The following is a 27,762-nucleotide window of genomic DNA, read 5'->3' on the forward strand; positions in this document are numbered from 1 at the left end:
TGCAAATAATATAATATTTGCCGCATCAAATTCTCTCATCGTTTTTTATGGAATATTAAATTAACGAAGATTTATCACGATTGATTCTTTATACATTCTCCTTTCGTAACCATCTTATTAGAAAATTACGAAATGCACGAAATACTATCCCTAATATGCACTCTTTGTAAAATAACACAATAGAAAAATATTCACGTTTGATCTAACGACTTCAGGATAAATTATTCGATGCAACTTCTACGGTAATTATAGGTAATTAGAGATCAATGTTATGTCAAGTATCGTTAGTATGGTTAACTAGAAATAATTTTCTCTTGTATATGATAGAGAACTTCGAATTTCTTCTATCGTTAATACATTATAAGTCACTGAAAATCTGTCGTAATTAATAATGCAATTAAAGGTAGAAGAAACTCTGAATTCTTTTATTCATTATTGAATTTTTTATTTACTCTTGATTTGTATGTAAAATTGAACTTTGTACTTTTATACTTTGTAATTTAGCAGGAATATCTTTCCCTCTAAAGTATTTACAGAAACACGATAAACGTCATTTTCAACAACAGTTCCAATCAATATTATTAGAGTTTCATTAAATGTCATAAAATTTTTTTAACAAAATTACTATTTTTTAACATTTTTAACATTAAACACGATACGACACTCAGAAAGAAAGTATCGTGCTGATTATTTATCGCAGTTTTAGTGATAATTTTTGATAATTTTTTTTTTGATCGTGTGTAACACTAAAGATCTAAAGAATGATAATTGTAAAATTTCATTCAATTACACATAATGAAAGTAGAATAGTACAAACTAAAGATGTTGTTAAACATGGTAATATTTATTGTATTTTGTGTACTACGTAGTGCTTGAGAAGGCAAAGAGGGGGAAGAGGGAAGGTAGAGAGAGAGAGAGAGAGAGAGGATGAAATCGCGAGAGAAGAAAGGAGATGAAGCTCGAGAGAGAGACGAGAGCGAGAGAGAGGATAGAGAGATAGAGAGCGACGAGAGAGATAGAAGCGCGCGCTCGACGCTCTCTCGGCTCGATCTAGCTCGCGACTCTTCTCTTCTCCTCTCTCTCTCTCTCGCTCTCTCTTCTCCTCTCGCGCCTCCTCCTCTATCTCTCTTCTCTCTCTCTCGTCTCGCTCTAGCTATCTTCTCGCTCGCTGCTCTCTCTCGATCGCTACTATCTCTCTCTCTCGCTCTCTCTCTCTCTCTCTCTCTCGTCTCTCATCGCGCTCGTCTCTCTTTCAGCTCCTCTCCCTTTCTCTCCGTTTCCTGCCTCATACTAAAATGCGCGAAATACTTATCCATAGTATGTTACACTCTTTGTAATAACACAGAAAAGTATTCCTCTTGATGTAACGATTTCACGATAGCTTAGGCGCGATGCTACGATAATTATGCTTAAAAATTAATGTTCAATATCATGTATTGTTAACACAACGAAGGATTTTCTTTTATAACTATAGAAAACTTACAGTTTCTTCTACCTTTAATTGCATTATTAATTACGACAGATTTTCAGTGACTTATAATGTATTAACGATAGAAGAAACTCGAAGTTCTCTATCATATACAAGAGAAAATTATTTCTAGTTAACCATACTAACGATACTTGACATAACATTGATCTCTAATTACCTATAATTACCGTAGAAGTTGCATCGAATAATTTATCCTGAAGTCGTTAGATCAAACGTGAATATTTTTCTATCGTGTTATTTTACAAAGAGTGCATATTAGGGATAGTATTTTGTGCATTTTGTGATTTTCTAATAAGATGGTTACAAAAGGAGAATGTATAAAGAATCAATCGTGATAAATCTTCGTTAATTTAATATTCCATAAAAAACGATGAGAGAATTTGATGCGGCAAATATTATATTATTTGCAGGTTCCATACGTTTCCATCGCTTTCTCTCTTTCGACTTTCTTATTTACAAAAGTTTATTACGATTTAAATTTGTCCTATTTTTATTAATAATTTATAATCTCGTCATGTAATCGCGAGTGTGCGTAGCAGCCATCGACGCGAGCTTAGGCGCGGTGTGGCGAGACGTGAGAACGGCGATGACGCCACGCTTCTCCTTCTTTCCCCCGCCGCCGCCGGCAGCCAATGCTTGAAACAGTAGGCCGTGCTATGGCTCGAGCGGCTCGAGCCTTTCCTTCGGCGCGCAAGGCGCGCTCTCATTCGCATAATTTATAAAATTTATATCTCGATTATTAGCAGACCAAACCCACAACAATATTGAACTTTTATGTTCATCTCGATCCCATCTACCTTTTTATGAACAGTGACCAGTATGCTCTGGGACTCCCTGTATATGCAGTACTTGCATTATGAAAATATCGAAATAACATAATTATAATGTAAAAAAAATCTACGTTGTTTCTCAACAAGCATCACGACCCACCACACCATAGTCACGTTTGGAATTGCCTAACTTCCGCGGTCACCCATCCAACTCTGAACCGCCGTCGACGTTGCTTGACTTCGAAGATCGTACGCTACTTAGCCTTTTGTGATGATCCATGAACACTTGATGATCATGAATACATATTTGTTAAAGATCAGTTCAATAGATGCGAGAAACATGAAACTTGTAGTTAACTAATATTTTTATAAATAAATATAAATTTACAGTTTTTTTCCTGATTTTTACATATGCAAAATAACATGTGGAATAACTTATAGAAATATGTTTTTGCTCTGTTCTTTTGATAAAGCTAAATTATACCTCAGACAAAACGCAATATTTATAAAATATTTATAAAATATTTATAATATTTATTTAAATATTTTATAAATATTTATCTAAATATTTTATAAATATTTTTGTGGTCTTAGATTTGACAAATCATAAAGATTTATCATAAATATTATAAAAATATTTATGAAATATTTATAAATATTTACAAAATATTACTTATACAAATCTTTATCTTTTATTTATCATAAATATTATATAAAATATTTAATTTATATTTTAATATGTTGAATAAAGATTTTTTTTTCGTATATATAAAATATGTGTAAAATATTTATATAATATTTTGAAAAAATAAATATTAATAAATATTAATAAATATTTATCATAAATATTATGTGCTGCCTGGGATGATTCTAAAATATTGATAGTATTAATTATATAAAATATTATACATATTAATTTTAATAATGTTGTTTATTAACCAATCTTTAATAATGATAATTATAGGTAGCAAGGTGTCGTCCACTAGACCTCAATAATTTGTCATTTGAGGTCAAATCGTCAATTATTACAAAGAATTATAGTTAACGTCAGTAATTAGTCACTAACAAAATCTTATTAATACGTCGTAAAATGATCAATTAACTGACGTTATTAATTAGTCAAGAATATGACGTTGAAAATACGTTGTAGGATGGATAAATGACTGATGTAATTAATAGGTCAAAAAATGACGTTACTATTACGTCTTAATTTGGTAACATGACGTCTGCGACCTTAAATAACGAATTATTGACGTCGTATTAACGTCACCTTGCTACCTGGGTAGGTACTCGAGCATGCAAAACCCGGAGAATATCTGTTATTCAAACAATACGTGCTTAATTCAGGACCTGCACTATACATATTTAGAATAATAAAATAAACTAGAATTTGACTCATATACTGAGCAGGACGCATAATATGTGGCAGCTTACGCACAAAATTTATGACATACGGCACGAATCACATAATAGTCAGGAACCGATGCGCATAGTGAGCGTGCACTCCACTTAGCACCTCGATCCCGATCGCAACGACCCCGCATACAAATACTCGTAAAGTCCGTCCACGAACGACGTGTGCGTTGTCGCATCAGTCAATGAAGCCGGAAATTTGAACCAAAACTTCAATGCCCTTATCACGAACGAAGCCCTGTAGGTAGAGGTGGACGCGATCGGGATTTGGATCGATGCAGTCATCAACCGGCGCGAACGACGGAGGTCCACAAACGCTCGAGATAGGGCCTCATAGAGACATTGCGGTCTATGCGCTACTAATATTCGATATATTGCACATCCCAGAAAATGCTGGCGTCTCTCGCCTGCCAACAACCACCGCAGCTCCGCACGATAAGGAGATAAATGCTCATCTCTTCTGAGGTTATAAATATACCTAATAGAGGCGTTCATGAGCCGCTGCACCTTCAACCTCAGATATTCGGGCATGCTATCGTACACAACACAGGCATAATCAAAGTGCGGCACTACCAGCGATTGCACCAGGAGCTTCTTGATATCCCGGGGGATAAGCCAAGCTCGCTGCCAGAGGCCGTACAACGCGCCATAAACCCTGGTCGAAATAGACGAGATATGAGAACCCAGGACAGGTCGGAAGATAACGTCACTCCGAGACTCCTCACAGAATCGACAAATTCCACCCGCTGTCCATCGACAACTACATGCGGAAGGGTCCGCGACCCAACAAATGATAGATTCTGCCTACTACCGAATATAATCGCCTTCATCTTATTGGCGTTTAGACGAAGACCCTGAGCCTCCGCCCACCTAGAAACCTCAAGTGCATCTTCGGTCATGCGCGAGACAGCCTCATCCATTAATCCCACTGGGCACTGCACAAACAACTGCAAATCGTCAGCAAAAAGAGCATACAAGAACTTAGAGTACTTCAATACGGTCGGAAGCGAGTTAACTAGTATGAGGAAGAGTATCGGCCCAGGCGCCGATCCCTGCGGAACACCGGATGTAACGGGAAGGAACTCTGCCATCGCCTTGTCGCCCCTCATAACAGCCTGAGAACGACCGGTAATGTACGAGTAGGTCCATTTAATAGCCTCAGCCGAGAAATGCAACAAGCATAAGGCCTCCAACAGTGCCTCATGCTTGATTGAATCAAAAGCCTTGCTAAAGTCGAACAAGGTAACGAGAGTTATAAGGTCATTTTCAATACCAAGTCGAATGGTATCGGTGAGATATAGCAGGGCGGTCTGAGTACTATGCTCCGGTCTGAATCTGAACTAAAAGGGCGAAAGCAAATTGTGATCCTCGAGATACCCAGTGATCTGGCCAGCGATGATCTTATCGAAGATCTTAGCCATATGACATAAGTTGGCAGTAGGCCTAGTATCCGAGACGGACCGAGGTTCAGCGCATTTATTGAGGGGTACTATGTATGCCATCTTCCAGATATCAGGATATGTGCAGGAGCGTATAGAATGATTGAAGATCCTAGCCAGCAAGCGCAACAATGTCGATCAGATCCAAGAAGAACTTGAATAGTAATTGATCCGGGCGCAAGAGAGAGAGAGAGAGAGAGAGAGAGAGAGAGAGAGAGAGAGAGAAAGAGAGAGAGAGAGAGAGAAAGAGAGAGAGAGAGAGAGAGAGAGAGAGAGAGAGAGACAGATTGATTGATTGATTGATTGATCTTTTATTAGCTTTCTCAGCTATTTTCAATACATATATATACAATTTTATGCTACATCATTAAAAAAAACTCTTTTAGCATTCGTTTAAACATTTCTAAACGATTACAATGTTTAACTTCGGGTGGTAATGCGTTGTACATTAACACACCCTCATAAAATAAACTTTTTTGCGCGCTTATTGTTTTTCGAAATTCAATAACAATATCCCCTGTTTGCCTAGTTTCGCGTTCTCCCTCTACTATTCTAAGTCTATTACTAAATTGCTCCGGCATCATATTATTTAAGATCTTAAAAATAAACATGCTGTTGCGCCTTGCGATACAACAAATGATTTTTGCCGTACCTTGCGGTGCGACAAAAGATCTTTAGGCATTCGTTGCTGCCCAAGGAGTAGGAACTCGCGGAAAGAGGCGGCTTTTGTTGGCAGGGTCCTCAAATCACTCACTCACTGATTTGACGTAAATTTAATAAAAAGATTTATTCTGCTTGTAATATACAATAGCGGCGGTCGGCGAAAGTGCCGCGTCGGGTTACACTTGATTAGATACGGCGCGTGACTCGGAGTTAACGCGTCGTCTCTTCGCTCGCTCGAGGTTTGCTTGCGGCTAAGTCCCGAACTCGTAATTTACTCGTGCGGGCCGTACGTATCGGCTTGATTGCTAATCACTGATCCTGCGGGCCGCTGTTCGGCAGCAGCTTAAATAGTGTCGCGGATTTGATTATTAGTGGGGGCATCGGGCCCTCCGCATGACCATATATGGTCATTCCCGCGCGCATCCGGCGCGCGGGAAATATTTGCAAGCTTAGCAACAATTGCCAAAATGCAGGTATGCATTTCCGGTGGCGATTGTTGTGTATGATTGTTGCTAAGCTGGCTTCGCTAATTCCTTGAGGTGGCTGGTGCGTTGCCCAGTGCGATGACCGGCCGACAGCGCACGAGGCATATGTCACCTGACACATTGTGATAGCGAGCCTTCCTCGGCGAGCTATGTGATAATTTTAATACTCTATATTCTTTATTTATAATATAATTTTATTGGTTGTGAGTGTTTCGCTCACAACAATGCACATAATGTAATACAGCCTTTGTCTTATGGTCATAAACTGCAACGCTTGGTGCATACATTTAACTTTGGTACGTCTGTCACATTGCAATATGACTCTCATAGTTCTATTTTGCGCTATTTGAAGCCTACTTAACTGTGTATCTCCCATATCTATTAGTAGCGTCGCACAATACTCAAAGTGAGGTGCTATAATTGTCTTGTATATCGTACATCTAGTGTAAGCCGAGATAAAGTTACCTATTCTATTTAAAAAACTTATTTTCTTCCCTATTTTTTTTAGCATGTAATCACAGTGACCGCTGAATCTAAGTCTATCATCAATAATTATGCCCAAGTACTTTATTATTTCTAAGCGCTCAATCTCATTTCCATCCAAACATCTCACAATAGTATTGCCTCTCAATTCTTTCCTTATATCTCTAACTAACATACATTTTGTTTTCCCCGCATTCATCTTTAGCTTATTAATATTCATCCATTCCTCCACTACGTTAAATGCAATATTCAATTTCCTCTCTACCTCCGCACTACTCTCACCTGTTACATATATTAAGGTATCGTCCGCAAACATTTTTATATTACACACATCCGAGCAAACGTTAACAATATCATTCATATATATTATAAACAACAATGAGCCCAATACCGAACCCTATGGCACTCCGTATTCCGTAGTCAGTATCTTAGACCATCTCATTAAATTGAACTTGTTGCATTCTATCTTTTAAGTACGACCTAAACCATTCTAGAACTGTTCCTGTAATACCATACTAGTATAATTTCTCTAATAATCTTCCTCTATCAATTGTCTCAAAAGCCCGTTTAAGATCTACAAAAATAACTCCTACTATTTGTCTCTCACTAATAATCAATTTCCATTCATCTATAACTGTTTGAATTGCTGTTTCACACGAATAATTTTTCCTAAAGTCCGACTGATGTTCCGTTATGATATTATTACTTTCTAGGTAGACCTTAATTTGCTTTTTAACTATTATCTCTAATACTTTTTCATATATTGGTAATATATTAATAGGCCTATAATCACTTGCCCTCTTAGGTTTCTCTACTTTTGGTATTGGAATTATCGTGGATGTTTTCCACTCTTTCAAAAAACAATCCTCACTCAATGACTTATTTATTATATCACAATATTCCTCTTCTATAACACAAAACACCGTTTTTAATATATCGCTAGTTATTCCTTCTTCTGTACCTTTCTTTTTTGGCAATTCCCTAATGATTTTTCTTACTTGTTCTGTCGTAATTGACTCAAATTTTTCTAGCTCTCCCTTTTTTTCAATACAATAAATAGTTCTCTTATTTGTGCTCGTTGTATAATTCTTATCTATAGATTTTATTATGTCTTTAATACTTTGTATATAATATAAGTTAAATTTATCAGCTATATCACACTCTATATTATTGTCTAATATTTCACAATCTATTTTTCCTATAACTTTCGCGCCTATTGGTCCTCCTCTAATAATTTCTTTTAATGATTTCCACATAGTTGTGGGATTGTTACTATTATGATTAATCATCATAATATTCAATCATAAGTTTTCATAATATTCTTTTTTCTTTGTTCTAATTAAATTAACTACTGCATTTCTTTCTATTTTAAATTGTTGCCAGTTTTGTTCTGTGCTATCGTACAGTGCTTTTCTATAAGTCTCATCTCTCTAGTCGCTAGCTTTTCTATTTCCTTTAAATATCATTCTTTCCCTTCCCATATTTTCGGTATTCTAAAAATTTTCTTAGGTGCTGAGATGTCTAGCGCATCTACAATACTATTAATTAAAATCTTTGCCCTTACATTAATATCTAACTCATTAAAATCTAAATCATATCCTCTTTCTAAATTACTCTTCACTAGCTTAATAAACTCATCCGCATTATATCTACTATAATCCCTGCCACTGAATTCTTTATATTTATTTACAATCTTGTTCGTATTTATCACGACTTTTATCCACGCATGATCCGTTATCTTAGGTTCGTACTTGACTTCTACATTTATATCTTTACTCCCAAAAACTAGATCTATAATTGTTTTACTATTTTCGGTAACTCTCGTTGGTTTATCCACATATTGCTTCATACCTTGACTTTGCATAGTCGTTAGTAGTTTATTTGTATAAAAGTCTCTCATACAATCTATATTAAAGTCTCCTAATATTATACACTCTTCTTTTATCGTTAATTCTTCTACTATCTCCTCTAAGAATCCTATAAACTCTCCATGTGACGCACTCGGTGAATGATATACTACCATTAACACTCCTTTAAACAATTTTTCTTTTACTTCTATTGCAACGTACCACACAATCCTTTTTAATATTTTCAATACTACTATTTCATACTTGATATCGTCTCTTACATACAGAGCAACCCCCTCTGTATTTCTATTTTCCGCGTCGCATCTAACCACACTGTATCCCGATACACTTATTTCACTGTCTTCAATTTCCGCAATCAGTCTCGACTCCGACGATGCAATAACTTCCGGATTTAATTTCTTCGCAATCTGATGCTGTATCTCGTCCTTATGTGCCATTAAACTTTGCGCGTTTGTATATATTATCTGATCCTCTTCTTTATGTAATTGCTATTTTTTGGCTTACCATCCACCTCTCCTCTTCTCCTCTTCGATAGCTCTCTTATATGTCGGGCATTCCGGATCCAGAGCATCATGATCGTCTTTTATTTTTAAATTATATGTTTTTATTTTAAACATACAATTTACACATTTGTTCTACTTCTCTTTACATTCACTTGCTTTATTCTTTCCTGTACATTTATGACACGTTTCATCCCTCGTACAGTTTTTTGCAATGTGGTAGAATCTCCAGCACTTGAAACATCTCTTTATGCTAAAGTGATTGAACACAGGACATTTTCTCCAGCCTATATTCAACTTTTCTTTTTTTAACATCAATTCATGTGTTACTTCATCTACTTCAATTATTAAAGATCTATCTTCTTTTCCTTTCCTTCTAGATTGACTATCATCCATATTTTCTCTTTTCGGGATTTTCTTAACTATGCTTATACGAGATTCACCAATACTATTCTGTTTCTTTATTGTATCTATTAGCTCATCGTCATCCAACTCTATTTCTTCCTCGTTAATATTAACAATTTTTATTTTCGTCTTCTTTTGTAGTGATTCTGTAACATTATAATTGTCATCTAGTTTAGACTGTACTACATCTTTTAATTTATCTATTTCTTCTCCGGTCTCACATCCTAGAATTACTGTTCCTTTTCTTCCTTTTCGTACCTTCGTTATCCCCATTAGGTTATTCTTAATATCAACCTTTTCTTTTATTATCTTTTTAGTGGTCTCACTTTCTTGCTGAATCTTCGGTTTGATGATTATAATGTTTTCCTTCTTTTTCTTCATTGCCTCACTGTAACTGCCGCGCACATTTTTCGCTGACGCCTGCATTCCTCCTCGTATTATTTTTCGTAGGTCTTCCATTTCTTATTTAATAGCTTTTATTTCCTCTTGCACTGTTTCCTTAATCAGCATTTTTATTTCTCGTTTGCATGCCATTTCATCTTTCATCTCTCTCATAGTTTTTACTAGCCAATCAATTTTCGTATCCATGCCTACGTTGACTCCTATCTCGCTCTGCTTCCGCCACTTCCTGTCGATCCTGTAGAACTTAGTCTTTCTCTTCCGCTTCCCGTCTGTATTGGTGTTTTTTTCACATCTATATCTTTTTCACTGTCTACTGTGAACTTCTCATATGGGCCAGGACAAGACACATATTCTCGATTTCTGTCATACACCTTATGTTTACTTGCACATCCTGGATGGAAAAAAAATTTGACACATGACTTACATGTCACGACCTGACTTTTTATTTCCTTCTTACATGCGGCACATCTATATTCCGCATATTCATCGACCATATTAGTAGGTATCGGCTGATGCCAATCCTATCGATACGGGCGCCCACTCACGTACGTAACTTTAATTAATATACACGTCACTATAAATGTCTACCTGTTGCGACATGTATGACCCGCATGGAAAATACACTGATTTTGCGCATTCTCAGATCCACGCACTCTCGCTAGAAAACTTTGGTCCTATTTGGTCCTTACGCGTATTTTTACAGCCACGACACCTTTTTATAATTTTCTTTTACTTCTTAATCACTTTAAATTAACTGCATTTGCAGAGCGATCTTTGACACGTCCATCACGCAACGGGGGGGGGGGAGAAAGGGAGAGAGGGAAAGAGGGAGGGGAGAGAGAGGGAGGGGGGGAGAGAGAGAGAGAGATGCTGTAATAATAAGGTATAATATTAGGTATTTAGGAATTTGAGATTTTGCGCAATAATATTTCTGTATTCTTTCCTTAGTAGAATAGAAAAGAGATAGGTAGATATATAGTGTTACGTCCAACCTTACAGGATTTAACTCTATTTATTTCGTAGGAAGGATATTTCAGGGAGAACAGGTAAGGCAGGGAAGGACGTAACAAAATGTAGAATTCCCGTAGGCACACAAATTAAGAGAGAGTAGATGCCTCGAGTCGAACGCACTTTTTGCGACTGAAAAATGTGGGTGAGCTTGCCGGTAAGCTTGTTATAACCCGTTTTTGAGTTGTGCGTCCGTCGATCCAAGTTTTGAGTCAACAAATTGAATCGCTTTAAGTCAGGATCGGACCAAGTGTTATCTTTGTTCGGGATAAGGGGAGGTCGTAAAAACTTAAATAAATGATGAAGTTTTACATAAAATTAACAAAAGTATTTATTCTAATAACAAAATAATAAAAAAAAATACAAATAAACGCTGAAGTCGTGATTTGAAAATTTTGTAATAACGGTGGTATAATCAAATTTAAAACACATAGTGAGTATGTATATAGTTGTACAGATGTTATATATAAGTATGTGGTGGGCTGAGAAAGGGGAACAAAAAGATTTTTTCATTTTAATTCTATAGTTATAACGGTAAACGCGGAATAAGGAAATAGTCGAATTCTTCCAAAATTTCGATACTTGAATCGGACGGCGCAGGGGAGAGGGGGGAAATTCGTTAGTTGGCTCCGGGGAGCTAATGAGGAAAGACATGAGAAGAGGAACTCGGGGTGAGTCCTCGCGGATCGGAGTATTAGAGGGCGGAGGGACTCGTAGTGAGTCCTCACGGATCGGAGAATGAGAGGGCGGAACTCGGGGAAAGAAGGGGGACGAAAAACTCTAAGAAAGAATTATTTATAAATAATAAAAGCGTGTCTTAAAGAATTAAAACGGAAGGGAGTACATGATCGTGGGACTTACTCATAGGGGTGGCTCTTAAAGACTTGAAAACGGAAAGAAGTAGATGAGTAACGTAAAAACAAAAGAAAAAAATTGTGATTATGGGACTTACTCATTACTGGTTCTCGAACAAATCTGTCGAAATCGAATAGATTTCTTGACCGGATGGAACAGCACTCTATTCGCGCACTGATTCTACATAATTATATTCTGTTACAACTTTCGCTATGCAATCTTTTACTAACTTCATATTACTCTCCTACTGTTATTTTCATCACTGCTGTTTTCTTTAACTAACTAACTGACTCACTAACTAACTGGATAACTAACTGCTTACTGACTAACTTTCTGCGTGTGATGACTCTCACTAATCTTATTCTCAACTTCTAATTATTCCTTAGTTCTCTTCAAGATTTGGTATTATATATACAGAGTCTTACAGAGAGAGAATTTTCCAGATGGTGGTTCAAATATTCTAATTGGTAGGACTCTTTTTCAGGATTGTGTGTTGGGAGAATTTTAAGTTTTCTTATTGGAGAAATAATTTTTTCTTTTTGACCAATCATACGTTGAGTAATCTGTCGAAAGTTTCTCTGTTTCCTCCCACATTTCTTTAATTTTATCAAAGGGATTCAACCTATCGCGTAGGTTATCTTCCCTTCGGGTTTAAAAAGATAAATAATTCTTTATCGTGCTAGACGTGCTACGATATGGTTTGCAGATAGAGAAAACAGTTATTTATTTTTTGTTAATGTTTGAATTCTTTATTGCTCATTTTTTGGGGAGGAAACGTGAAACCTTGCTTCGAACACGAATTTGTTTTTGTATTTCTACGTTCAGAATTTATTGTTTGTTGACTCGATATTTAAAAGAAGTTGAAATTATTAACATGGTCGTTTCGTCCATCCATGTTTATCGTCACGTTTCTAACAGACTAATCCTAGACGCATAAAAAATTAGGAGACCATTGAAACGGAATTTCTTTTGTAATCTTATTTGTTTCTCCGATGAAGGGAAATCGTGGAGTCTGCCGGACGTAACAATAGTTTAAGCGTATATTGACTGACAATAGAAGAAGTTTGAAGTTAGAAACAACTTGAAAATGTATTATAATTTATAATTTAATTTAATTAAAAAATTTATTTTTAAAAAAGTATATCTTTGAGAAAGAAAGAAGTTTGATTGGAAAGATATGTAGATAGATTATTAAGAGTTTAAAGAAGAGAGAGCGAAAGATTACGTTTGGCAAGTAATTAGAAGGAGACACAGTGAGTAAGAGAGTTTTAGAAATAAGAAATAAAGAGAAATAACAGGTAATTTTTAAATAAATATATATTTCTTTTTAATATATCTTTTAAACTTTTAACAGATCGCGTATTTTACGTTTTTGGCAGAGGATGATTCTTATTTAAAAGATAGAAGGAAAGGAAAGTGTACAGAGAGAGAGAGAGAGGGGGGGAGGGAGAGTTAGAGAGCGTGAGATAGAGAAGGGGATTAAATATATTATAGTGTGTGAGAGTAATATTGAACAACATAAAAATATAAAGCAAGAGATTACGTTTGGTAAGTAATTAGAAGAAGACACAGCTAGTGAGGAAGAGAGTTTTAGAGAGAAGAAATAAGAATAAATAAAAAACATTTAAAAATAAAATTATTTGTATATAAACTGAATATAAATACAGAAGAAGAATAAGTGCAACGTTTAATATAAAATGGCTAAATAGCGCGCGCGAAGCGCGCGCAATGTAGTGTTCCAGTTTAATAAAAAATACAATAATATTTACTTACATCAATAATATTTTGTAAATGCAACTGCTATGTAATAAAAATAAATGTCGAAAATTAAATTTATATTTGTGTTACAAAATTAATACTTCAATATTATACATGTTCATATATTAGAAAAATATATTTTGTATTATACTTTATATAAATGTTATATGCATTATGAGGTAGAAATAAATTTATATGTATCTTTTCTAATTTTTAATAAAACACCTTCTTCATTTAATTTTGAAATTAAAGCATTAAAATCACTTATTGCAATAGCTTCGGATGTGGCAAGTGCTTCCAAATTTTTCACTGAAAATATTTGTTCTTTGTCTGCACTGACTTTTTTTTCCAATATCTTCATAAACATTTTTATCTGTAAAAAAGAAAATAAATAAAAAATGTAAAATGCTGTAAATACTTAAACATTTTTATAAATATGAATAATTTACTATATGTTCGGTAATGGACAAGGAAAAATTTCAATAATAATTCTAAATGATATAAATAAAATAAAAATCAAGAATAATAAAACGGCGTAAAATCAAAGTTAGGCTTTTTAATTATAAATGTTTAAATATTTCCATAACCCCATATCTAATTCAGAACCGCTTTCTCTTCTTTACATTAATTTGTAAATATTTACTACAAATAACTCGTGTCTTTATAGATTTGAAAATTCTTTTCTAGAATTAAAATATATATATTAATGTATGTAAATTAGACTTTATACCAAGAACAAAAAATACCCTTTATAAATACATATGAAAGTTAAAAAAGTTAATGTCTACAATCTTTCTTTATAACTATATGTGTCACAATTTATACAATGTTTGAAGTGATTAAGAAACAACGTTAAATCTTAAAACAAAAATTAAGTCATATAATAATCTGACAAATTATTCAATTTAATCAAATATTAAAATAAAAATATTAAGAAATAAACAACAACATTAAGATAAACTTATTGTCGTATTAAAATATAGATTTACAAAAAATCAAACGACAAGAATATTAGGAAGAGTATATAACATTATGGTGATGCAATGATGAGACCAGAGTATACAAATTATAATTTCTACTGTAAAAATATTAGTGACCTTTACGTGACTTTGGCAATACTATTCAAGACCATAATAATATTGCTATGTAATGTATCATATAAAATCTTATAATTTTTGTATAACTTTTTTTTTCAAAATGCACATTTTTCAAAATATTAAGGGATTTTGAAACTCAATTGTCACCAGAGAAACCTGAGAGCGGCCACCGCGGCCTTTTCATATATGTAATATATGTACACGCACCGGCAGAAATGGTGTCTCGGAGTTCAGCGCGGCGATCATCCACACACACATGAAGCGCCGTACATGTTACTGCACGCGCGGTGAAGTAAGATGGGGAGGAGCGAAAAAATTGAAGATCGCGCCGGTGTTGCATCCTTTACTAACGCCGCATGCTCAAGAAAGATAGAATTATGATGACTGAAAAGACGTGATACCGATTTGTCAGTGTCCAATATCTGTTTCACTCGCACTCAAGCGAGAGACGTCATTAGTATCGAGTGCGAGTGAAATATTGGATACCGGCAAATCAGTATCACGTCTTCTCAGTCATCATAATTCTATCTTTCTTGAGCGTGCGGCGTTAGTAAAGAATGCAACACCGGCGCGATCCCCAATTTTTACGCCGAAGGACACCATTTCTACCTTTTTCGTGCGACCAAAATGTGGATTACAGATCCTATGTAAGAGATTGGACATTTTCCCAAAAAATAGTTGTAATTATGCATATATGTATATGACATACGTTACATGTTTCTCTCTCTCTCTCTCTCTCTCTCTCTGTTCTTGATTAGCAAGGTTCCCCATTAGTGGAACCATTTTCTGGCCAATACCAATCCTTGCGACTCCTTAAGAAAATTAATCTTTTATATATAGGATCTCTAATGTGGATGTAGCATCAGCGTCAAACGTGTATGTAGAACCACATACCACATCTACTTTTTGATGCTGTCAATAAAATCTTTGGTTGTGCATCCGTCCTACATTCATGTTTGAGTCAAAGAGTAACATACATTTGCGCAACGCATTGCATTTTGGTTATGTTCCGTGCTATGTACACAAAATGTCGGTAACAGAATTATTGATTTTTTGGTAATAGAGGAACCTGGAGCAGAATAGAATAGCGGAGTATAATGGGACAGTACTATTATTTTCATTGCATAGTGCGAAAAATTTGAACTGCTTCAACAGATCGTGATAAAACTGAAGCAACTTTGTTAAGTGTAACGATTTTCTGCAAGGTTGTGACATTATGCAATAAAAATAATAGTTCCCAAAGGTAATATTTAATTCGCCAGTGAATAAAAATCAATAGTGAATTATTTTGGACGACCTAACTGGCTAATTTATTAATTAAAAATTAACACGACACTTCGACCCTTGTTTTAGGTCCTTCTCAAGTGAGCTCTATAAATATAAATATATGATTCATAAGCGTATAAAGAGTTCACAATAAATGTATGTAAAATGTAAGGAAGCGAAACTGTTGTGTATGTAAAATAAATGACGATAAACGGAATTTTCCTTTATAACTGCCTTCACTATAATGTAGGAAATTCAACTTAAAAGAGATTTATAAATAAAACATTCGTGGAACCTTTTCGTCATGACTTGTGCTAATAAATCATGAAGTCAAAATTAAAAACATATTTCTTTAAAATGATGTTGATAAAATAGATAATGTAATGTGTCTGTAACTCACATGCTTGTGTGTCATGTAAGTCAATGAGTCTCTGCATGGATGTAGTCAATCTTTGTGATAATGTTGCATTGTCAAAGTAAATTATATGTACGTTAGTCGTTAAAAAATGTGAAATAAGTTTTTTATGAGAAAAATCACTGCGGTTAAAATCACGACCAGTACAATAAACTCCCAACAAGAGACTGATTCAAATGACAAACATAAAAATTTTTAAGCGCAATGTCAGAATGTAATATAAATAAATAAGTAACGAAATAAATGTGTTTAGATACAATTAAGCAGACTTAATGATTCGGTCATAAATGGAGTTTAAATTCTCCGTGTCTCTTTGTGCATTGATAGTGTTTTTTTATGAAAAACATCTCCGCGATTTCTCTTTTCATTATGTAAAATTTCAGGTGTTGACCAATTGAAGTCATAATTCTGCGATACCCAATGCTTATTAATGATAAAATGATTACTTTCATGTCTTTTAATGTCTTGTCTGTGTTTTTTTATCTAGTTTCTATATGTCTTCTGGTAAGATAATTTGATAAAAATAATAGTACTGTCCTATTTTATCCAGCTATCCCTTTCTGCTCCAAGTTCCCCTATGTGCGTGCGAGAAGGTATAAGAGCAAACGAGACATTCAATAAAAACGAGCAAAACAGTAAAAGGAGCAAGCAAGAGATCACCAAAAACAAATGGGACAGTAACAAAAGTTACTGAAATGAGAATAACAACATGCTGAAAACTCAAGAATCGTATCAGGCTTCCTTGTAAAAAATGTTATTCTCATCTCGCTCGTCTCTCTTACTGTCTTACTCGCTAATGTAATGCAAGTCTTAAGACCAACAACTTTTTTAGAAAATTTAGAAACTACTAACAAATTATGGTAATTATTTAGAATAACCACCTCCTGATGTCAATGACCTTGACATATATTATCAAGGTTATCATCCCGAGTAATGTTATAAAGGTTTTACTCGGCGCTCGTTATTTGTTAAAGATATAAATAAAAAAGATTAAGAAATGTATCATTGTTTTCTGATTAATGCGGGATGAAATTCGTCCTTCCAGAGATACAAACACACGGGGGGTGCAGGGAGGCCTTCAACCCTCCTCGCGCACCTTTGCAATAAGGGTGTTTTGGATAGATATGCGTACCTGGGTACGGTGCGTAAAAGTTGATGATAAATTATGACTTAACTAACATACAGTTATTTCTCAACAAAGTACGCACCGTACTTTTGCACACTTCTACTTAGGGTACTCTTACCGACGGGGTGGGTGCGGTCTCCATTGCACCCTTCCCGTGTGTGTACGTGCGTGCGTGTCTGTACCCTTGAGAGAACGACTTTCATTCCACATTAATCAGAAAACAATCATTACATTTTAAACTCTTTTTTGTATATAAATTTTTTCTCGTTTCTTCCCCCAACTTAAAATTATTATTTACATTACTCTGTAACCATAAGAAACCATTACAAAAAATTTCAGCCCATTTGGAGGTGGAGCTGTAGTTCGGAATAATTATATCATATATATAAATGTATAGATATATAAATGATATAAATATATATCACATCAAAATAATTACATCTCATTTTTCAAACTTTTTTGTTTATAACTTTTTAACAAATAACGAGCGCTAAGTAAAACCTTTATAACATTACTCAAGATGATGACCTTGATAATATGTGTCAAGGTCATTGACATCAGAAGGTAGTCCGTTATTCTAAATAATTACCCAAATTATTATATTTAGTATTTTTTATATGGATCGTTAATATGTAATTTAAAAAAATTAATTAAATTAATTAAATAATTTGAAAATAATTTTATTTTGTGCAACATTTTGAGCTTTAAAAATTTTGTAACATTGTTGTAAACAAATTTATTTTTTGCATAATTAAAGAACGACACAAAAAATGTAATATACACACATTTCTTTTGTTATTTTTCCGATTGGTATAATTAGTTCATACAATCAATTTTCAATAATTTGTTTATAAAAATTTGTTGCAAAATTGATTTTATAAAGTACTTTTTATATCAATAATAGTTTTTCACTCTCCACTCTTATTTTAATCAATAGTTATTTTTTTGTTAAGGAAATGCTAAAACTATTCTGTTTTACCGATTAATTTGGTTATTTTCAATTCGCTAATCTTTTAATTGTATTTACAGAATCAAAAATATTTTTTCACAATTAAAGTACAAATGGTAACATAATGCGCACGTAAGAAGTTTATATAAAAAAACAATGTTATTCTCATCTTACTCACTTCTATTATTCTCATTCATTCTTTTTAATCTTTTGCTCGCTCCTTTTACTATTTCGCTCGTTCTTGTTAAACATCTCGTTTGCTCTATCTTCTCACTCGCACACATTACGAAGGAAAAATTACAAAAAAAATATAAATAACATTTTTGTGTGGTTCTTTATTTATTCAAAAAATAAATAAAAGGATTCACTGAAACTTGTTCTAGCCTGTAACTAAACTAATAAATTTAAAAAGATGCTAAAGCTGTCCTGTTTTACCGATTATTTTAATTATTTTTAATTCGTTAATCTTTTAATTGTATTTACAGAATTAAAAATCCTTTTCCACAATTAAAGTACAAACGGTAACATAATACGCACGTAAGAATTTTATACAAAAAACAAAAATTTAAGTAATTATTTACATTAGTGATTTCTCACCAATTTTGATGACCATTGAATGTGTTACATTATTCTGAACAACTTTTCCCTATACATGTTACCGCCGCTCGGCCTTAGTTTCTGAATTACACACATTTATTAACAAAAACTTATTAACAAAAAAAGTTTAATAAATACGATATGACACACTGTATGTGGTCACACATATACGGGCGAGTGTAATGGGGGGGGGGGGGAGAACCCCTCCTGCACCCACCTCGTCGGTAGGGATGTCCTGAGCAGAAGTGCGCAAAAGCACGGTTCGTACTTTGTTGATTGTAAATTACGACTTAACTGACACAGTTATTTCTTAACAAAATATGTTTTTATTAAGAAAACGTATGTACTTTACCACAAGGGTTTGCGACTTCAAATTTGAAATTGTGGCCAAATAGCGACTTTAAAATGTTTAGGTTAGGTTAGGTTAGGTTAGGTTAGGTTCCAGAAGGGGCTGGACGAGAGCCAAGAGGAGGAGAGGTTCCTCCCCGTCGCCCGGGCTCCTCGCCGCCGTCGAGGGGGCCTGGGATGGGTACAGGGCCGCAAGGAGGCTCCTGGGCCGCGCAATAGCCGCGGCCAAAAGTAGGGCCTGGGGGGAGCTCCTCCGCACCATCGACGACGATCCGTGGGGAAGACCCTACCGGATCATCATGGGTAAGTTGGTGCGGGGGAGCGGGGCCCCTCCTCCCCCGCGGGACGGAGGGGAAGGGGATCCAATGAGGGAGATCGTGGAGACTCTCTTCCCGGCGGACCCGGCGGAGGCCGGGCCGTCGCTGTCCGGGCGGGGCCGACGGGGACCCCCTCCGGGCGGCGAGAGGTGGAGGGTCTCCGCGAGCGAGATCCGCGAGGCCATCGGGCGACTCCGGGGAGGGGGGGGGGGTGAAGGCCCCCGGACCGGAGGGCATCCCTGGGCGGGTTATCGCCTGTTCGGGTGGCCTGCTGGGGGGCCTCCTCCGCCGGGTCTACGACGCGTGCCTGGAGGAGGGGGTCTTCCCCGAGGTGTGGAAGGAGGCGCGCCTCGTGCTCCTCCCGAAGGAGGGCAGGCCGCCCGGGGACCCCTCGGGCTACCGCCCGATCTGCCTGTTGGGCGAGCTCGGGAAGGTGCTCGAGAAGGTATTGGCCTCGCGGATCACGCGGTGCCTGGAGGCCGGCGGGACTCGTGGATTGCACGAGTCCCAGTTCGGCTTCAGGCGGAGAAGGTCCACCATCGACGCCATCGGGGAGGTGGAGTCGATGGTGGGGTCCGTGGCATGGAGGAGGGGGGGGGGTTAATCGCGGTGTCCCTAGACATTAAAAACGCGTTTAACTCCCTCCCTTGGTGCCACATCAGGGGGGCCCTGAGGAGGGGAGGGGTGCCTCCGTACCTCCGTAGGGTGGTGCGGAGTTACCTCTCCAACAGATGGCTGTTGGTGGGGGCGGGACCTGGTGAGCCGGTTCGCCGGGTCCCGGTGACGCGCGGGGTTCCGCAGGGGTCGGTGTTGGGGCCGCTCCTGTGGATCCTCGCGTTCAACAGCGTCCTCAGGGTCCCCCTGCCCCCCGGTTGCCGGGTGGTGTGTTACGCGGACGACACACTGGTCCTGGCGACCGGGGGGGAGAGATGGGAGGCGGAGGCGCGGGCGGGTGATGCGGTGGCCGCCGTGGTCGGACGCATCGAGGCCTTGGGCCTTCGCGTCTCGGTCAACAAGACCGAGGCGATGGCCTTTGGCCCGGGAAGGGCGAGGCCCGGGTTCGTCCGGGTTGGGGGCGGCCGCGTGGAGATCGGCCGCTCCATCCGGTACCTGGGCCTGGTGCTGGACGACCGCGGGCGGTACCGCGAGCACTTCGCCCGCCTCGCGCCTCGCTTGGGGGGGGCTGCGGCGGCGTTGTCGCGGCTGCTCCCCAACGTGGGGGGCCCAAGGGGGGAAACCCGACAGCTGTACGCGTCGGTGGTCCTCTCCATGGCGCTCTACGAAGCGCCAATCTGGGCCCGCAAGGGGAGGGGGGATGGCGGCCTGGACCGGGCGATGGCCCCCCTGCGCTCGGTCGAGCGCAGGATGACCGTTCGCCTGTCCAGGTCGTATCGCACAATGGCGGCGGCGGCGGGTGCCGTCCTCGCGTGTGTCTCGCCCTGGGACCTGGTCGCGCGGGCTAGGGCCGACGCGTACTGGGCCCTCAGGGCGGTGAGGCTGCGCGAGGGCGGGGTGGTGACGGCGCGGGCCGTCCAAGAGGTGAAGGAGGTCGCCCGTCGGGAGATGATGGCGCGGTGGAAGCGCCGGCTCCTGGCGGGGGACCTCCGGTACGGCCGAAGGACAGTCGAGACGGTCGGCCCACTGCTGGACAGGTGGGTCGACGTCGCGAGAGGAAGGGTTACCTGTGGCGCAAGTGGTCTCCGGGCACGGGTGCTTCGGGGACTACCTGTGCCGCATAGGTAAGGAGGATGGCCCAAGGTGCCATCAGTGCGGGGACGCGGCCGACTCGGCGCAGCACGCCCTGTCGGCGTGTCCCGCGCACGACGAGGCGAGACGGGCGATGGTGGAGACCATTCGCCCGTCAGACCTCTCCCTGGGGGCGGTCGCGAGGGCGGCGACCGCCTCCCGGGAAAACTGGAGGGCGTTCGCCTCCTTCTGCTCCGTGATCATGGAGCGGAGGGAGGCGGACGAGAGAGTGAGGAGGGGGAAGGTGAGTCCGCCCTCCTCGCCTTCTGCGAGTGGACGGGGCGGCGACGAGAGCCGCCGCCGTCGCCGCTACCTCCGGGGGATCCCGGCGCATCTCAGGGATGCGGGGATCGCTCGGAGGGGAGACGGATGACGGCATGGGGGGGCTGCGGGGGGGGACTGCCGGGCGCGATTAGCGTCGGGCCTCCCCCTCGTTCGCCCCCCCGCTGGATAGCCGGGGCGGGGCCCTCGCTCTCGCAATCGTGTACGGGATGGTCGGTGGGGTGGGGAATGGGGGCGTCTGGCGCCCGGGCTCGCGTGCCTCCTCTTTGAGGGGCGGGCCCCGCGCCTTCCTCCCTCCTCTCCTCACCGAGGACGCGCCGCTCGAGGGTAAGAGCGGCGACGTCGGGAGACGGAACGGGCGGGGCTGCGCCGCGTCGACGATGGCGGCGCCGCCCCCCCCCCCCGGCCCGCGTCGTTGACCGCGACGTTCATGAGGATTTCCACTCCGTCAAAAAAAAAAAAAAGGTTAGGTTAGGTTAGGTTAGAAAAAAATACGGGCAGAGGGTGCAGAGGGAGAGGCGAAACTCCCCTACACGTTCTTTGCACCATACTTTGAGAATGACTGAACAATGAACTGAGAATGCTGTGATTGATGTATATCTACTACAATTTTGTATATATGGTGTCAGATACAGTCACACCCTCATGTGGTACAGTATAAGTAGGAAATTTATAAGTCTTCATTACGTAACCCAGGACGGCGAGCAGGCCGCGCATGTCGATGTACAAAGAATTAAATTGCACAATCACTGTTATCTATCTTATAGCGAATTCGATTGCTTGCACTAGTGTGCACTGAGTGCGCACTAAGGCTTGTTTACATACTTTACATCAGTATTCTTATATTTAAGAATACATGTTCAAAAACTATTTAATCAAAAAAATAATTCTATGAATGTTGTACAGATCATTTTACTGGTTAAGAAGTATTTTAAGAAGAATTTAAGATGATTCTTAAATATAAAAATTGACTATAAATAAGCCTTAATATACACTCAGTGCGCACTAGTGCAAGCAACCGAATTTGCTATTAATTTTCAGAATATATATATTTTAAATCACTTAATAATATATGAAATGCGTGATTTGCATATTTGCCAATCCATATACAAAGTGTGGTGCACAGAACGTGTGAGCGGGGGGAGGGGTGGAGTCCCCTGTATTTTTTCCTAACCTAACCCAAACATTTTAAAGTCGCTATTTGGCCACAATTTCAAATCTGAAATCGCAAACTCTTGTGGTAAACTACAAGCGTGGACGTCGTTTTGCTCTGGAGTATCCCGTTTGAACACGGCTCAATTGGACACGCATGATTGGACACGGCACGACTGGACACCACATTATTAGATTCTACGAATGATATACTATCGATTTAAGCAAAAAATCGATTTTTTTGACCTTCTAATGTAGACGCCACCTTTAATGTTTTTCACTAGAAGACTGTGCGGTGTCCAATCGTGCGATGTCCAATCGTGTGGTGTCCAATCGTGCGTATCCAATCGAACTGTGCCCAATCGTTACGTGTCCAAAAGGAAGTCACCCATTTCGCTCTGTAAACAGAGGAGAGAAGGGTGTGGGTAAATTTCGCTACGCGTGAAAAGTCGCAAACCCATGTACTCCTATACTGAATAATTATCATGTGTCGTATTTATGTGTCGTATTATTAAAATAAAGCACGCAATTTTGCGTTCTTTAAAATACCAAAAATCTGAACAGCTGACCACCGCCGCCGATCGATATTACCGATCCGACTCGCGGTCGAAGAGTATACCCGGACGTAACAATATTTTGGATAAAATTTAACCTACGTAATACACATTAACTTTCTCTACAAAAATAATGATATTAAAACATTTTGCGCCAATTATAATAATGGATATTTATATGAACTAAAACATCTACTCTATTACTATTCTTTGGCCAGTATTCATAATTTTTCAAAAAAGTTGGCGTTGCTAAAACAAATACACATGCACGAGAGGGAGGGGGGGAGGGAAGGGAGATCAATATAGGACAACTCATATATTTATTCGAAAGGTTTAGCAACGCCAAATTTTTTGAAAGAATATTTATAATAAAACATTTAGTTATAATAAAATATTTACTTGTCTGCTTTACATTATTATTCTTCTTCATTACATCCTTGTATGGGCGCAAAACAGCCAATATCTAAATTATGAATACTGGCCAAAGAATAATAATAGAGTAGATGTTTTAGTTCATTTAAATATTTATTATTATAATTGGTGCAAAATGTTTTGATATCATTATTTTTGTAGAGAAAGTTAATGTGTATTACTTAGATTGAATTTTATCCAAAGTATCATATTAGATTTTTGTGACTTATGTATGTTATCACTATATGTATGTCACTTATATATGTATTATTTTGGTTGAATTTAATACAGTATTATTTTGGATTCATTTGGATACATAAATTAATGTAATTGGATACATATATTAATGTAATTTTTTTCTTACCATAAAGGTATTTATCACTTAGGTTAAATTTAATCAAAAATAATATCATGGATTTGTAATTTTTTTCCTTAAAGAAAAACCATACACTTAGCGCCTCTTCTTTATTTTTTTAAAAAGGTAATTTTGTTTGTTTTTTAAATAAACAAAGAACCACACAAAAATGTTTTTTACGTTTCCTTCGTAATTTTTTCGTAATATGCGCGAGCGAGAAGATAGAGAAAACGAGATGTTTAACAAGAACGAGCGAAACAGTAAATGGAGCGAGCAAGTGGTCAAAAAGAACGAATGAGACAGTAATAGAAGTGATTGAGATGAGAATAACAGCACCAAGATTGGGTTTGATACATATTTGAGAAGTTTCATACGTATGATTGTAGAAGTTTCATATGTATAATTGCGTATCATACGTAGGATACATATTAAACTATGTAAGAGATACCGTTCTTGCTCATACGTTGCAACTTTATAACATTGTATAAACAAAACTTTTAAAGATATTTATTTTAAAATTTAAAGACAGTAAATTGAACTCTTCTCCTAGACTTGGTGCAAATTTCAGCTCTTAATGTTAACAATTAAAGCTACAATGAATTTTAATAAAAAAAAGTTATTTTGGTTGTAAATTGAGATAGAGTAATTATGTTTTTTTTTAAAATTTGTGTAAAAATAAAAATTATTGATTAGTTTTTGCGCCGATTCTCTATGAAAAAAATTGAAAATTATTCCATTTGTTAGTAAGAAAAAACGTACCTACTTTTTCAAGTCATTTTTTAATAGTTTAAATTATAAAAATCGCTTTGTTCCAAATTGTACATAATAGAACAACTCTTAAAGAATAAAAAGCATCCAAGTTGGTTGCTGTGTGACTTGCCAAAGCTAAAGAAATTAATTTCTTTGGAGACGAGTTTGTAATAAACAAATAGCTTCTTGCAAAAACTAATGAAGATTTTGGGCTAAAATTTTACACACTTTTTCATCAGCGCGAGAGACATATCGTACCACATTTTTAAAGCCATATCTTCAAATCTTTATGGATAATGAAAAAAGCTTGTTTCGACGGTTTTAATTTTTTTGCAACTAAACGCGTAAACCAATTTTAACTTATCGCGGCTCATTTTGTAGGTCTTTTCAAAATCTACATTTTTTATTTGAAACTTTTTTTGTAAAATGTTAACGTTTTATTGCACATGCAAAAAAACCTGTTTCGCACCTTTATGCCTTTTTTTACAACTTTCCGAAATTAATTGCGAGTCTCAAACACACATTTTATTTCTAATCACCTTCCAAACATTTTGGTGAAGAAAAAGTACCATTAACAATTAGTTCATTTTCAAAGTCTAATTTAAAGACTAATACTGTTCTCATCTCGCCCACTTCTATTACTGTCCCATTCGTTCTTGTTGATCTCTCGCTCGCTCCTTTTACTGTTTCGTTCGTTTCTTATTGAATCTCGTTCGCTCTTATATCTTCTCGATCACATATATTATGAAAACTCAATAACTCTGTTACCAATATTTTGTGTACATAGCATGGAACACAATCAGAATTGCGCGCATATGTGTTACTCTTTGGCCCAAATGTGAATGTAGCACGAACGCATACCAAAAAATGATTTTATTAACAATGTCGAAAAATGGATGCGGTACGTAGTTCTACATCCACGTTTGGCGCTGATACTATATCTACATTTAGGACGGAATTCATAGGCCGATCTTAAATTCAAGAATCGTCTTAAGTCTAGCCACGAACAGACTTAAGACTTTACTTAATCAATAAAATAATAGTATTGACGTCTCAATATCGTACTCAAGATAGATTTTGAATAAGATCGGTCTATGAATTCCGTCCATAGACGGAAACAATAGACTTATACTCATAGACTGCACATCTTGCAGGCGTATGCACGTTAATACAAGAGTAAAAGAGCAATACCTAGAGTGTAGCTCTCTCTGTCTAAATTTAACTATATAGATTGTGATTAAGTGGGGATAAATGAGTAAAGACAGAGTAGACAATATGTGATCTAACATATGCTGCTTTCCATTTACATCAAAACTCAGATTATTTTCACTTGTGACGTCATAACTCTGTTAAATGCACGGTCCTTTTGCATTCTCATAAATGAGATTCAACTAAATTTTTTCCTACAATCTGAGCAATTTTAAGACCGTGTGCTTTACTGAATCTCGCATACTCACTTTAGAAGTGAGATTATATATTGAAATAATTTTGTTATTAAAATAAGCGTGATCACTTGCATGTTTCTTTAAATCACTGAGTAATGACATCTGAGTATAAAATATTCCAGCTAGCAAAATGATGCAAACTTTGCGTGAAGTTTGCCGCAAACTCGAGCAAACATTTGCAGCAAAATTACAACAAAGTTCGTATTAAGCTTAGCTTCTGCTGGCAAGGCTTGTCGTAAATAATATTTTACGACAAGCCTTGCCGCACATTTTATGGAAATAACAGGGTAAAACTTGCTAGTAAAGCATAACAACAAATTGGTAGCAAAAACAAGGCAAACATTGCTGTACACACCATGATAGCAAATTTGTGGCAAGAACAAGGCAAATCTTGCCATACACAGCATTATAGCAAATTTGTAGCAAGAACAGAGCAAATTTTATCGAAATTAAGATCGACAAAAATGAACTAATCACATGTAAATGGCAATCGTACTTGGTTCTCCGTTCTCGACAAGCCCCTTTTATTTACCCAGTAGATGAATCTTTTTCACGAGAAATGCGCCATCTCGGGGTAGATAGCAAATTCACTAAGAAATGAAGTGGTCCTGGTTAACACTCGATAATGCAATTGTGTTATTTGCATAAAATATGCATCATACTATTTGCGACAAGCCTTACCAGCAAAAGCTAAGCTGTTTGCGGACACACCTTGTCGTAATTTTGCTGCAAAAGTGTGCTGGGCATGTTTTACTTTGTTCTTGCTACTAATTCGCCGTTATTCTATGCTTAGCAAGATTTTTTTTGTTTCTGCCATAAATTTATTGTCATGTTGTGTAGGAAGATTTCCTCTGTTATTTGCGTAAATTTTGCATTTTATTGTGCTGGAGCAAACCTTGTGATTTCTCTATGTCATTTATGTATAAGTCTTTCTCTGTTATTTACAGTATTATGTGATGAAAACTTTTAGTAATTTTCGTAAGAACGTAAATTTTCTCGAAACTTTTAGAAGACAAAGCAAAAGACTTACATAAAATTGTTGTCAAAATTGAAACAATCCTTGCTGTAAAGCTTTCACGATATATAATTTTAGTATCCCTGATTAGCTGGGTTCACATTACTGAATGACTCACAAGGGAACCTCGCGAACCCGAAAATTCTGATTTTAATGAAACTTGGCATAAATGTAGAAGAAGTAAATACATGAATTTAGAAATTAAAAGTTGGTGCTTATAAACGGTTTAAAGGGTTGAAACCACCCTTCAAAAATTTTGAGTTTTTGCCTTTTCTGGATATATCTCGTAAACTAAACAAAATATTAAAAAATGTTTCATACAAAAGTTTTACTGTATATATACCTCTATTTAACTATGTTATTTATTTAAAAAAGAAATCTTTTTTAAATAAATAACAT

General features: G+C 37.6%; 2 protein-coding genes and 1 long non-coding RNA gene across 9 annotated transcripts in view; all 3 read right to left on the reverse strand.

Moving 5' to 3' along the window:
* Positions 1 to 4,241: 4,241 nt before the first annotated feature.
* Positions 4,242 to 9,941, reverse strand: LOC118645773. The gene is made up of 5 exons (XM_036287480.1): positions 9,266 to 9,941; positions 9,115 to 9,190; positions 8,854 to 9,051; positions 5,050 to 5,223; positions 4,242 to 5,007 (listed from the first exon to the last, which is right to left on the reverse strand). The coding sequence occupies exons 1-5, from the start codon at positions 9,939 to 9,941 to the stop codon at positions 4,242 to 4,244; spliced, it is 1,890 nt and encodes a 629-aa protein (XP_036143373.1).
* Positions 9,942 to 13,666: 3,725 nt separating this feature from the next.
* LOC105833494 (DNA helicase MCM8) overlaps positions 13,667 to 27,762 on the reverse strand; it is a 209,574-nt gene continuing 195,478 nt past the window's right edge. For 6 of the 7 annotated variants that reach the window (XM_036287736.1, XM_036287737.1, XM_036287739.1 and 3 more), the window contains one exon: positions 13,668 to 13,911. In XM_036287736.1, coding sequence (XP_036143629.1) covers positions 13,711 to 13,911 — 201 coding nt within the window. In that variant the 3' untranslated portion in view covers positions 13,668 to 13,710. Of the gene's footprint in view, positions 13,912 to 27,762 lie in introns of all 7 variants that reach the window. The other variant, XM_036287742.1, reaches the window with a different exon arrangement.
* Positions 15,383 to 17,845, reverse strand: LOC118645878. Its single transcript, XR_004963519.1, has 2 exons — positions 15,530 to 17,845; positions 15,383 to 15,447 (listed from the first exon to the last, which is right to left on the reverse strand). It is a non-coding gene; the product is annotated as an uncharacterized LOC118645878 (long non-coding RNA).

The sequence above is a fragment of the Monomorium pharaonis genome, chromosome 5 (assembly GCF_013373865.1).
Source record: "Monomorium pharaonis isolate MP-MQ-018 chromosome 5, ASM1337386v2, whole genome shotgun sequence".
NCBI classification, from domain to species: Eukaryota; Metazoa; Arthropoda; class Insecta; order Hymenoptera; family Formicidae; genus Monomorium; species Monomorium pharaonis.